Consider the following 14,309-nt stretch of genomic DNA (forward strand, 5'->3'; position numbering starts at 1 on the left):
TTTCAACTTTTCAGCATTTAGATGCACAGAGTAGAATACAAAGTACTATAAAACATACTTTGAGTATTTTCTTGCTTGCTGGTGGCTTGAAGTGTAACTGTCGGGCATAAAATCAAAAATCAATTCTTTATTTTGATCTGCTAAACCAGTAATGAGGATGCAAACCAGGCAATCCAAAAGTTAAAAATCACTATTACTTTTCTTGTTGATAAATGATCATTCCCCAGTTTACCTGACTCTTATTTGGTACATTGCCGCACAAAGGAAGTTGCAGGGCATGCTGGGTTGTATTTTTTTGCTTCTTTACTTTTCCCTCTAATGCAGCTTGATTGGCTGAAGCCTCTTTCCCTCCTGTTTTCCCCTCCCACACCTCTGTTCCTCTCCGATTGGCCAATATTTCTCATGCTGAGACAATGCACTTTCTATTGCAGAGCTGGGTGGGAGTGCCTGAAGACTGGGAGGAGGGCGGGCAATGCATACATAATCAGGCAGAGGAGAGTAAGGGAGGAAATGACATCAGGATTGGCTTCAAGATAGACAGTTAAAATAGAGAATCCTAAGAAGGACAGCTCCTCTTTAACCACTTGCCGACCGCACACTCATACCGTGCGGCGGCAAAGTGGTAGCTGGAGGACCAGCGACGCACATCTGCGTCGCCAGGTGCCTCCCTAATTAATCAGGAAAGGCCGCTCTGTTAGATCACGTGAATAGCCTGCAAGGCCGCTGATCGCGGCTCGCAGACTAAATGTAAACGCAGGAGACGTTTGTCTCCTTTGTTTACATTGAACAGCGCTGCAGCTACATCAGCGCCGTAAGGCAGATCGGGTTCCCCGGCCAATCAGCGGCCGGGGATCGCCGCCATGTGACAGAGGACAGCCTGTCACAGGCTGCACAGGACGGATAGCGTCCTGTGCAGCCCCGATCACCAGGGGGGACAGGTAGGAGAGGGAGGGGGGGAATTTCACCGCGGAGGGGGGCTTTGAGGTGCCCCCCCCCCGCAACACCCAGGCAGGCAGGAGAGATCAGACCCCCCCCTGCACATCATCCCCATAGGGGGGAAAAAAGGGGGACGATCTGATCGCTCTGCCTGCAACCTGATCTGTGCTGGGGGCTGCAGAGCCCACCCAGCACAGATAATAAAATTACACGCTGGTCCTTAAGGGGGGTAAAGGCTGAGTCCTCAAGTGGTTAAAAAAGTATTTTGTTGAGAATGTGTGAAAATATCACCTAGGAGAAAACGCAGCAGAAAAAGTGAATTGCATATGGGCCATTGCTCTCAACCACACGTGCTCTGCTCTTTGCTGCATAAGTGGAGAATGCGTGGGCGCTCCTCTTACTGTTGTCATCCTCCTGGCCTGGATTGGGCACCAATCTGCAGTTGTCGGGCCCTGGAGGAATGAGGTCAGGAATTCCATCATTGTCATCGTCATCATCGCACTCATCTCCTAGTCCGTCCTTGTCTGTGTCCAGCTGGGAGCTGTTGATGACTGTGGGGCAGTTGTCTGAGCTATCCTGGTGACCATCGCCATCGCTGTGGAGGAAAAACAAAGGCACCGTATTTATTGGCATGCTAGCACTCACTTGTAGGGCTTGGTCACACTAGAGAAGCTTTTCTATGAGCGTTGTGATTTGAAAAGCTCTTGCTAATGTAATGCTATGTGTGTGTGCACACTGGAGCAATTTGATTTTGTAAAAATGCCCCATAACATTGCATTAGCAAGAGCTTTTCAAATCACTAGTGCTTCAAAATCTCTTGCAGAGTGACCCAGCCATAACTAATGGATTAGGCTAGGTCAGGCATGGGGAAACTTGGCCCTCCAGCTGTTGGAGAACTACAAGTCCGACAATGCATTGCAGGAGCCTGATAGCCACAGTCATGACTCATAAAGGCAAATGCATTGTGGGATTTGTAGTTCCTTAACAGCTGGAGGGCCAAGTTTGCCCATGCCTGGGCTAGGGTCACAGTTGGACGCTGCTTTGCAAAGTTGCAACGCAACATTACAACGCAACAAAAAAAGTGGTAAAACACATTAATGCTGCGTTGCCGTCGCATAAAGTAGGTATAGTAAAGCATACAGTCAATGAAAAGTATGTTTCCCTGTACCTTTTAACGTGTGCATTTAGAGGATGGTCAATGAAATGCAGCTTAAAAATGAACCAATTAAATTCTGCGGAGGTAAAATTTGGTCTATTTTCAAGCTGCATAAATTTGCATACAAAATGTGCATAATCCTGCATCAACTTGAAATTATTTGCTTCGTATTGACCATCCCTAATTATAAATAGCAGTAGTAGAGTCTTGTACCATATAAGTCATCGGAAAAACAAGGCAGTTTTGAATGAGCAGGATACAAATGTTTCAGCTACCTCAACACAGGGTCGGACTGGGACACTGGGGGCCCACCAAAGAAATTTCAACCTGGGGCCCACACATCCCATAATTGCGGTGAAAAAAGGGCGTGACCATGCACCGGAAGGTGGGCGTGGTCATGATGTATTATTGACAGGGCCAAATGTACATGATCTTAGCAGCATTGTAATTCAGAGACACTGCTGCCCAGCAAAACTTTGCATATAGTCCCCTCCTTCAATATAAAGTAATGTCCTACTTTGCAGAGGTTGCGACCGCAGAGGTTGCAACCACATTGAGGCCCTTGGGCCAAAGGGGCCCCGAAGGGCCCTCCCTCAACTGCAGTATTAGCTGTCTATTGGTCCTGTGCTCATAATAATCACTTCTATAGATACTTTGAACAGTGGTAATCATTAACAAACTGTTCCCCATCCCCTTCTTGCACCTCTGACACTGTAGTTGCCATTGGCAGGTTTTGGTGCATCGTATCAATTGTTATGTATAGAGTGCTTGGGGGGGCCCCATTGTAAAATTTGCATTGAAGCCTACAGCTCCTTAGCTATGCCACTGCTCTCAGCATGAGTGATTACAGCACTGAGAAGAGAATTTTTGTGCTGCAGGCAGCAATTGGAGCTCTGTCAGACAAGAAGGGGGGCCCACCAGAGACCTGGAGGCAGGGCCCACCGAGGGAAAAAAACTGTACTACTGTGGCTCAGTCCGACCCTGCCTCAACACACTCCATAAAAGTACAAGAATAGTACTCCAGCAGTAGGAACATTCTGGATGTTTTTCAACGGCCTCACCGATCCTCTTACATCCCACCTTCCGGTGCCGGGTCCCTCTATACATATTCAGCATGAGCCGTCTATGAGCACATCCCGACTGGGCATGCACGAGTAAAGTTACGTAGACACATGCGACAATGATCGTTCATTGTGAACGACGAACAAACTTTTAATTGACGAAAGAACAACCTAAGTAAAGATAGTTTTTAAAGGTGTGTAATGATCTGATCGTTAGAACGAACGTTACATCACATAAAGCAACTAATGCGCTTGCGCACAAAAATGAAAAGTTCCATGGGGAAATAGCAAAATGCGCATGTCAAGCCTAGTACTAACGACCGTTCTCCAACGATGTACTACTTTTGCAAACGATCGTCGTTGGAAAAAATCCGCCAAGCTAGATCGTTTTTAACGATCTACCTCGTCCGTCGTTAGACTTTATAGTCGTTGGCTGCTTTTTTTAAAACGATCATTGTTTGAAACGATCGGGGAACGATCGTTTCAAACGACTATAGTCGCATGTGTGTACGCACTTTCAGGCCTGCACATGCCCAGTAGATGAAGCTGCTGGAGCACGGGTTTTTTCTTTGTGCAGGAGCCCTCTGTTCTACTGGCATTCATGGACCATAGTCAGGCATGCCCAGTACAGATGTGGTCATACACAGATGAGAGCTTGGTCACAAGAAGAAGTGGGTCACGGGCAGCAGTGGTGGGATTTGGGAAGCCCATCCAGAGCATAGTGGGTCACGGGCAGCAGTGGTGGGATTTGGGAAGCCCATCCAGAGCATAGTGGGTCACGGGCAGCAGTGGTGGGATTTGGGAAGCCCATCCAGAGCATAGTGGGTCACGGGCAGCAGTGGTGGGATTTGGGAAGCCCATCCAGAGCATAGTGGGTCACGGGCAGCAGTGGTGGGATTTGGGAAGCCCATCCAGAGCATAGTGGGTCACGGGCAGCAGTGGTGGGATTTGGGAAGCCCATCCAGAGCATAGTGGGTCACGGGCAGCAGTGGTGGGATTTGGGAAGCCCATCCAGAGCATACGTATTTGTACGCCGACAGTGAGTTGGGCGCAGGGCGAGCCAAATGATGGCTCACTGCTACCGCTCAAATTTCCGGTGGTGTAAAATACTTATCCCCCTCCAAGTTGTAGCAACTTGGAGGGAGAAGTAATTTGGCTCCAGCTATTGCCGGAACCCCCAATTAACCTTGCGCAGGGTCATATTCTGATGTTTATTCTAAGTCTGTTGTAAATAACTTTAAGGCTGGGTGCACATATAGCAGAAATGTTAGCGTTGCGTAAAGCGCTGCGTTTTTCCCGGTAATACAAGTCTATGGGCCGCAGGAAATAACGCATTTAAAAACCGCATATGCATTTTGTATGCGTGTGTTTTTGAAAACGCTGGTTTTGTTGCATAATATTTATAGACACGTCAAAAGTGCACATAATGAAAGTCAATGTGAACACAATAGTATGCGTATTTCATGCGCTTTCCGTGCGTTTTTCTATGTGTTTTTCCCCAAAATATTTTTTTTATGTATATCCGTTTCCTGTTGACTTCCTAGTGATTTGCATAAATGTAAATATGAAAACGCATGAAAAATGCGTGTTCTGTATATGCGAACAGCATGTGTTTTGTATATGCGAACAGCAAACGCATTAAAAACGCACGCAAAACGCTTAAAAACGCATCTGCAGGGGAAAAAAACGCAAACGCACTTCACATTATGTTATGTGTGCACCCAACCTATGACATCTTAATTCCACTGGGGCACATTGATCATAACCAGTGGATAGAAAATCAGAGCAAAACTGTTGCAAAAGTGAAGCTTTTGTGCAGGGCAACCAATAAAAAACCTTGATCTGAGCATCTGCTCTATTTTGCTAAATATGTTTTTTTTTTTTTATTGCATTGGTCTGATAAATCTACCCCAATGATCTGTAATAGCAAAGCAAAGCAATCACTGTAACTCCTTCTGAAGTGCAGATATACTGTATGTACGGGGTGCCTTAAGATTCATAAACTCTCTGTATAGCTCTGTGCAAAATGGAAGTACTAGTGGCTTGTCTTCTATATTTATCCCCCTCTTGCAATCTGCACACCATTGTTTATTGTTGCACTATATTCAGTACCATTGTTTAACGCTGTAATGTTCTTGCGTTGTATTGTTCTATTGTACAGCTCTGGGTAATATGTTAGCGCTTTATAAATAAAGTTTAAAGGAAATCTATAGCGAAATAAAGAAAAAAGAGTTTCACTTTCCTGGGGCTTCTACCAGTCCCCTGCAGCTGTCCTGTCCCGCACCTGTCTTCAACAATCATCTATTCTGCCGCCGCAGCTTAGTCTCGTTTTTTCCGACTGGGAGTCGGAGGGCCCCCTGTCGGCAAAAACAACACTAAGCAGTGGGGAAACGGAGGATTGTTGGCTGCAGGTACAGGACGGCTGCAGGGGGCTGGTAGAAGCCCCAAGAAAGTGAAACTTTTCTTTAGGTTGCTTTAGGTACACTTTAATAACATTAATAATATGCAGATAATAGAAATAAATAACTGCAACTACTACACCATGTACAGTACTAATATTCTAACGGTGGCCATACATCTCGCAATTTTGATGGCTGATCAACTGTTGGTCACTGTAAACTGCAGGCCAATTCCTGATTGGTTTCAGCATGACATTTTTTCAGCATGACGCGAGTGGGGCGAGTATGTGCCCCACATGCAATACGCCTGCAACCACGTGGGGAACAAATGAGGAAGAAGAGTGCATAGACAACGACAGACACCGGACAGGTAAAGTATAACTGCACAGGCACATGTGTGTGTGTGGGAGGAGGGGGGGGGGGGGGAGACAGGGGCGTAACAATAGGGGCCGTAGCCCCCCCCTGAGTCCTGCTCAGGGACGTTTTGGGGGGCAGGAGGGGTCACAGCGTGAGGAAAGAGCATGGCTGCACATCAGCAGGGAGGGGGACACTCCACCCCCCCCCCTCCCTCACCTCGGGCTCTCTCCTCAGCATGCTCGCCTCCTGCAATAATCAGTGGCAGCGGGCGGCGAGCAGGAACACATACCTCCATGTGTTCCATGCGCCGGAGGTTCTGCTCTCCAAGTGTCTGACGCTACTTCCTGTTTAAACAGGAAGTAGCGTGAGGCACTTAGAGATCGGACCTCCGTGGTGGATGGAGGTATGTGTTCCTGCCTGCTGCCACTGATTAATGCTGGAGAGGAGCGCTGAGGGGAGAGCCTGAGGTGAGCGAGGGGGGATGTCTAAGGGGGGGGGGATCCAAATTTATGCAGGGGGGGCTCGGTGATTTCTAGTTACGCCCTGGGGACACACACGCATAAAACACTAGAGGGGACAGCGGCCAGAGGTTTTCATTGTGTTTGTCATTTGCGATTAGCGCACACCGCTGTGCGCCCTTTCGACCATGTCAGCCCAAGATCTTCCATAGAGTGACCAGACGTCCCGGATTGCCCGGGACGCGTCCCGGATTCGGGGTCCGCTGTCCCAGGCTTAATGAGGTCCCGGGAAACGTCCCGCTTTCAGCAGCGGGACGTCCCGGCCTCGGGACTCTGGCCACTCTCTCCTCAATGAACTGGCAGTGGCGTCTATAGACGCCGTGCCAGTTCATTGCCTGCAGCCCCGCTCCAGCCTCCTCTTCCGGTGTCTGTTCCGACACCGGCAGAGCAGGGCTACGGCAAGATGGCTGCCGAAGCCCTGTACTGGAGACCTATTTGTGTCTCCAGTACAGGGCTTCGGGCGCCATCTTGCCGTAGCCCTGTCAGCGCGGGAGACTGCAGGAGAAGTAAGACGGTCCCAGGAGCAGCGCGCCAGAGGCCGGAGACTTCTGCCAGGTGAGTAAATCAATGCTTTCTTTTCCAGGTGAAATGTTTGCCCGCATTGTTTCTTTTACAGGTGAAATGTTTGCCCGCATTGTTTCTTTTACAGGTGAAATGTTTGCCCGCATTGTTTCTTTTACAGGTGAAATGTTTGCCCGCATTGTTTCTTTTCTGATGAAATGTTTGCCCGCATTGTTTCTTTTCTGGTGAAATGTTTGCCCGCATTGTTTCTTTTCCGGTGAAATGTTTGCCCGCAGTGCGTTTCTTTTCTGGTGAAATGTTTGCCCGCAGTGCGTTTCTTTTCTGGTGAAATGTTTGCCCGCAGTGCGTTTCTTTTCTGGTGAAATGTTTGCCCGCATTGCGTTTCTTTTCTGGTGAAATGTTTGCCCGCATTGCGTTTCTTTTCTGGTGAAATGTTTGCCCGCATTGCGTTTCTTTTGTACTGACATGTTGCCCGCATTGCGTTTATTTTGTACTGACATGTTTGCCCGCATTGCGTTTATTTTGTACTGACATGTTTGCCCGCATTGCGTTTATTTTGTACTGACATGTTTGCCCGCATTGCGTTTACTTTGTACTGACATGTTTGCCCGCATTGCGTTTATTTTATACTGACATGTTGCCCGCATTGCGGTTATTTTGTGCTGACATGTTGCCTATTGCGTTTATTTTCTGGTGTCCGGGGTAACCGTTACTGCATTTATTATTTAATGGTCATAGATGGCTATGTTTGCTGCTTTGTGGTTACGGTATACTATTAGCATCACACAGTTTCTGCACACCCATGATGCAAAGTCTCGTTTGTCCACATCATGGCGTAAACACTGCTTTCTTATGCCTCGCTGTTACATCATTACGTTAGCTCCGCCCATACAATGTCATGGCCACGCCCATTTTTTGCCTCAGCGCCCCCCCCCCCCCCCACACGCCCCCCTCCCCGTCCCAGGTTGGACCCACAAAAATCTGGTCACTCTATCTTCCAGCATGTCCATACATGCAACCAATTTCAGCCTGATATTGGAACCCAGGCAGGGCACTATAACAGTAGGTGGTGTAGTGCTAAGCATACTGCTACACCACCATACTGCCCTGTATCATGAACATTTCTCATCCTGTCACCTCCATGTCTTTTAATGTTCTACTGCCTTTGCCATGTGTACCACAAACAATTCCAGGTATGTTATTTTGCGTACTTTGCGAATAAAAGTGATTCTGATTCTTGGTGGCACCGATTTTAATAAGATTCGATAATAATTATTGAATCTGATGGTTAATTCGCCGCCAAGTCTACAGATGTATGGCTACCTTACTATGTGCATTGTGAACTTTAGATAGCTACCGATACTATGTGCAATGTGCGTGTGTCTATCCACAGGATAACAAAAACAAACAAAACAAAAGGCCCCCAAAACTCAGCTAAAGTAAAAGTGAACAGTAGTTTAGAGTAAAAAAGTTATTGGGCTATACTGCCATCTCGTGGCTATTACTATGAATTGTAACTTTCTAACGGGAATGTGATAATCTTTAGTAATAATTTCCAACTCCGTCTGCCAATCAGCTAGTGTCACAAATAATGTTGTAGCATTATAAATGGGGCATAACCTTCAACCTCTGCATTAGCTCTTCACTGGTTCTGTAGTGGTAATCAGGCCCGGATTTACATCACAGGAGCCTATAGGCACAGATGTCCTGGCACTCTAGACTCCGCCTCCATGAACCTACAAACCCCCGCCAAACTGCAACCCAAGTGTGCTGGATGTCCCAGCTGTCACTTCTTCCTTATTTCCCTTGCCCATCAAAGGTAGCTACAGGTGCCCCTTAGCATTAAGTAGCCAGGGGTGTCCTCAGTAGCTAGAGGTGCTACTGACTAAAGGGAGATCTCGTCAGTGGAATACTGAGAGCTGGGTGAGTAACCTCTCATTTACACTATGCTCAGGACTCTGCATAGGGAAGGAGGGAGGAAGGCCTTAGGGGTGGAGAGTGAGCCGCCTTTCCATCATCTGCCACCTGTAGGCACATGCCTACAGTGCCTTATGGTAAATCCGGCCCTGGTGGTAATTATTACCTTTATATGTGATTTCAATGCCTTAATCATGGTTCACACAGAGTTGGCATCAGTTTTGTATTCTATGGCTGTGTTCACACATAAAGCGCTTTGAGTCCTATGGGAGAAAAGCACTATAGAAATGTTATTGTTATAAAATGTGTACATTTCCAGTCCAGTCAGGTAAAACTGATAGAAAACTGATGCAAAACGGACTGTACTGCACCAAAAATGTACAGATTTATGTGTGAACCAAGCCTAACAGGCTAACTGTACATTCTGGATTATCAATAGGCCTCTCACTTTACAGTGAGCCAGAACCCCTCAGTTACTACAACAACAGGGAAACTACAACTATTTGAAGAAAGGAGCTATTTGTTTCCAATTGCAGTAATTCCATTACCATGGCCTTATTACTAAAGTCACACAACACACGGGACGGGTAAGAGGTACAGAGTCACTGTGAGGAACTGCTCTTTAGATTGCATCCAGTGTAATACAAGCATGCCCATCTGCTGGTTCATACCGTACCTGTCTTGGTTGGTGTCACAGGAATCTCCCACCAGGTCATTATCAATGTCTGACTAGAGGGACAAGAGAAAGGGAACAGTGTTAGGAAGTCTATAGGCTTAATAAAGCACCTTTGCACTAACGCCCAGTTCACATTAGAGTTAAAGAGAGTCTGAAGCGAGAATAAATCTCACTTCAGACCTCATAGATAGCAGGGGCATGTGTGCCCCTGCTAAAACGCCGCTATCCCGCGGCTTAACGGGGGTCTCCTCACCCCCAAATCCCCTCGGTGCAGCGGGGGAGCGCTTCCTGGTTGGGGCAGGGCTAACCGCCACAGCCCTGCCCCACGCGCGTCTGTCAGCGCGTATCTCCGCCTCTCCCCCCTGCCCCTCTCAGTCTTCCTTCACTGAGAGGGGCGGGGGAGAGGCGGCGATGCGCGCCTGATAGACGCGACTGGAGGCAGGGCTGCAGCCGTTAGCCCTGCCTCCAGGAAGACATAAATCACGACCAACTCTACGACTAACTATTGCAAGGGTGGGTTTGGGGGTGAAGGGACCCCAGTTTAGCAGCGCGATAGTGGCGGTTTAGCAGGGGCACACATGCCCCTGCTAACTATGAGCTCTGAAGCGAGATTTATTCTCGCTTCAGAGTCTCTTTAAAAAATGGCCCGTTAGCAAATCGGAAGGGAACGGATCGTAATGGATGGAAACAAATCCATTGTTAGCCCCATTAATCCGTTCGCATGCGTACGTTCAAGCATTTTCTCTATCAATTACATTAGCTTCTGTGATAAAACGTGCATGTTTTCACACATACACATACCTCCCAACTTTTTGAGATGAGAAAGAGGGACACTTAAAGTGAATGGGAAACGCATTTAAAAAAATGAGACAGATACTTACCCAAGGAGAGGGAAGGCTCTGGGTCCTATAGAGCCTTCCGGCTCCTCTCCTGGTCCCCTCGTTCCGGTGCTGGCTCGCCCGGTAGCAGTATTTGACTAATTTAGTCAAATACTGCTTTATCCGGCCGAAGGAGGGTTCAGAAGTCTTCAGGGAGCCCGAGTGCTCCTCAAGAAGGGCGGCCCTATACTGCGCCTGCGCAAGCACGCTCTCTTGCACGCTCGTGGGTGCAGTATGGAGCCGCACGTCTAAGGGCCCGTTCAGACTACAAAATGCGGACCGCAACGCATGCGGACCGCAACGCGTACGAACGCACGCATGTCCGCGTTCGTATGCGTTGCGTGGCTGATCCCATCACTGAAAAGTGAATGGGACAGCCGCGCGTTTTTGTAAAATCTGTGTGCAGCATGCGTTCCCGGACCGCACAGGTCCGGAACGCATGCTGTGTGAACATCAGACATTGCACTCTATGCAATGTCTGATGTCGTGCGTTTTGGCCACCTGCACGCGTTTCCAAAACGCGGCTGGAAACGCGTGCAGTGTGAACGGGCCCTTAGGGAGGACACGGCTCCCGAAGACTTCCAAATACCCTTTCGGTGGGGGATTGAAATGGGGGGGAGCCAGCACAGGATAGAGAGCACCGAGAGAGGAGACGGAAGGCTCTATATGACCCAGAGCCTTCCCTCTCCTTAAGTATTTGCTTCATTTTTTTTAAATGCGGTTCCCATTCACTTTAAGCCACACCCCTGCCACACCCCTGATCACATCCCCCAACACACCCCTAGTCACACACACTGGTACTTTCCATCCTGGTTCATTTCCCTCATATTAACATGTGAAAATAAGAATTAAACCAATTTAAAGGATGGAAATAAAGTTTAGAGTCAATCAAACAAATTTTTCAGTAAAGAAATACATATATTTACATAGAAAGAGGGACACAGTCCTGAAAGAGGAACAAATAAGGAGTAAAGAGGGACAGAGGGACAGGGCTCAAAGAGAGACCGTCCCTCCAAAAGAGGGACAGTTGGAAGCAATGCACATACAGACATACATAGTGTGCAGAAAGTGCATACAGAAAACTGACAGAGTTAGTGTAATAAGCTTCTGCTTATTACACTCACTCTGTCCTCTGATGGAGCAAAACTGGCTCTGCAAACTTCCCCAGCATCACTACAGTACACAGCACTTGGGAAGGGGGTGGAGAGGCTGGGCATTGTACACAAGACCCTGCTGAACACTGAATAGGGACTGCCTACAATACTTTGTATGATTCCTTATCAGTGGCTGAGCAGACGCAGTCATTAGAACAATTGTGCAGAGAGCTTTTTCTCTCCGTGTCCTTAGTTGTCAGTCTCTCAGGATAGGGAAAAGAAACTTCTTCCCCTGTGGCTTCTGTGCCCCCCACAGCTGCAGCCTTGGCAGGGTCTATTGTTAGCTAGATTGTAAGCTCACAAGGGCAGGGCTCTCTAACCCTTCTTTGTCCTGAAATTTCTTACACATTTCTTCATTTTAAGTTTGTCACTGTAATTACCAATTCTGTATTTTGTACAGTCTCTGTATTTTGCACCAACTGTGCATTTTGTACATTGGTGTATAACATTGTCTGTATTATTTTGTAACCCATGTTTGTTTCTTACTTTGTACAGTGGATGAAATATGTTGGTGCTTTATAAATCAATATTAATAATACTTACAATAATAATACTAATAATAATTCCCCATAGGATACCATTGTATGTAAAATGCATGTGTTTTTCATACAGTATGCAGAAAGCATGAACTTGTTGAGCGTTTTTTTTTTCTGCCCAAAAAAAAACAAATCGAAAAACACACCAATTCATTTTTTATGCGGCTCGTACACTAACATTATGTTCGCAGAATGAAAAACGCACGGGATTGAAATACGTGTGACCCCTGACAAGTACATGCAGAGTTCCTACATTATACTGTATATACCTTGGCTATTTTTAAGAGTTTGAAAAGAGGGAGAATAGGGATGATATGTAATCTGAATGACTGACTGTAGCGCCTCTGATTTGTGGTGTTTCTGCCTCCGGCCTGTAGGTGGCACTGGTACATTAGCTATATTGCATATCAGGATCTCTCATAGTCCTTGAGTTGCTCAGACAGGACATGTTGCTGTTTTGAGTGGAGTTACACCTCTGCGTGTCAAGTGCTGACACACGTGGTATTAATAACGCATAGCTCTTTTTCAGAGGGATGGTCCCTCTTCAGGAATTAAATCCCTCTGTCCCTCTTTCTTCCTCATTTGTCCCTCTTTCAGGACTCATGTACAGATCTGTGTAGATAGATGTACTTTCTACTGAAAATGTGTTTAATATTCTATATGCTATAAGGCCCCATTCACACTTGAGCGGGAATCGCGCGATTCCCACTCTGCGCAAAACACTAGCGGTTTTTAAAAGCCGCTAGCCCATGTAAGCCTATGGCAGTGTTCTCACTGCCAAGTTTGCGGTTAGCGTTAACCGCAAATGCGTAATATGCAGCGTTTTGCTGGCGATTAGCATGCATAGCACAGCTAATCGCGATCGCTCCCAAACTGCTGCAGTGTACAGTGATTTTTCCGCCTTAATCTTGGAAAAATCACTCCTGCAAAACGCTAGCGGTAATCGCCGGGGTTTCGTGGTTTTAGGTGTGAATGGGGTCTAAGGGCTGATTCACACTACAAGAGCTTTTTAAAGAGAGTCTGAAGCCGATTAAAATACTTCTTTTTACCTGCTATTTATGTTAAAGTGAACCTCCAGACTAAAAATCTACTCAGCAGAACTGAAAAGGCTTGGTGTTTCTTTAACAGTTTCACAGCATCAGAACTTTGTTTTTCTTATAGAAGTCTCATTTTCAGCTGCATTTTTAGCTAAACTCCACCCCATCAAAGAAAACTGCCCGGGCTTTTTTCCCTGATGCTGTGCAAAGCATGATGGGATTTCCTATGTTGTTATTCACGTTGCCTAGCAACTGGGAGGGGTGATCAGGACACAGGACAGTTTGAACTGTGTCTCATGCTCCCTGTCACCTTCTTTCAACCAAACGATGGCTGCCCTTATGAAATCAAACATTTGCCTGTTCTTTTAAAACAGGGTGGGTAAAGGTCCGTACACACGCCGGACTGGAAGCAACGACGGGTCCGTCGTCACCTCACGCTGGGTGGGCGTTCCAACGACAGTCCGGCGTGTGTACGCACTGTCGGCAGACTGATACGGCTGTTTCTGAGCGATCCGCCGTATCTATAGGATAGGATTTCCTACCTATAATGTAACTTAATGACAGTATGTTTGTTTAAAGGGGTTCTTTCGCGAAAAAAGTAGGCAGTTAAAAAATGTGACAGATGACAGGTTTTGGGCCAGTCCATCTTTTAAAGGGGGATTCTCAGGGCTTTCTTTGTTTTCAACAGCATTTCCTGAACAACAGTTGCAAAATCTAACTGACATAATAGTGTGCAAGTGATTAGGGAGGCCGGCTGGTATCTTGCTATTTTGGCAGTTAAACTGCTGTTCAGGAAATGCTGTTGAAAACAAAGAAAGCCCTGAGAATCCCCCTTAAAAAGATGGACTGGCCCAAAACCTGTCATCTGTCACATTTTTTAACTGCCTACTTTTTTCGCGAAAGAACCCCTTTAAGCTGGAGAATATGAGCAGTGCTGAAACGTCAAAATACAGCAATACAGCAACAGAACGAGGCCTTTATACCCCCCCCCCCCCCCCCCAAATCCTAGGGCAATATTCAACCACCTTCCAGGTCGTGGATTTTGCTGCCAGGGGAGGCGGAGCTTTGTGATGTAGCTCTGCCTCTACTGGAGTCAATCTCCGCGGATCTCCATCTCGCCCCGCCCCTCTTAGTGAAAGAAGAATGAGGGGGGGGGGGGGGG

At 47.1% G+C, this 14,309-nt stretch overlaps 1 protein-coding gene across 3 annotated transcripts in view; it reads right to left on the reverse strand.

Moving 5' to 3' along the window:
* The window catches only part of THBS4 (thrombospondin 4), a 128,408-nt gene that overhangs the window by 15,339 nt on the left and 98,760 nt on the right, over positions 1-14,309 (reverse strand). For all 3 annotated transcript variants that reach the window (XM_068250110.1, XM_068250121.1, XM_068250100.1), the window contains 2 exons: positions 9,543-9,595; positions 1,338-1,531 (listed from right to left, as the gene is read on the reverse strand). In XM_068250110.1, the coding sequence (XP_068106211.1) occupies positions 1,338-1,531; positions 9,543-9,595 (247 nt within the window). The remainder of the gene's footprint in view (positions 1-1,337; positions 1,532-9,542; positions 9,596-14,309) is intronic.

This window comes from Hyperolius riggenbachi, chromosome 1, assembly GCF_040937935.1.
Source record: "Hyperolius riggenbachi isolate aHypRig1 chromosome 1, aHypRig1.pri, whole genome shotgun sequence".
Classification (NCBI taxonomy): Eukaryota; Metazoa; Chordata; class Amphibia; order Anura; family Hyperoliidae; genus Hyperolius; species Hyperolius riggenbachi.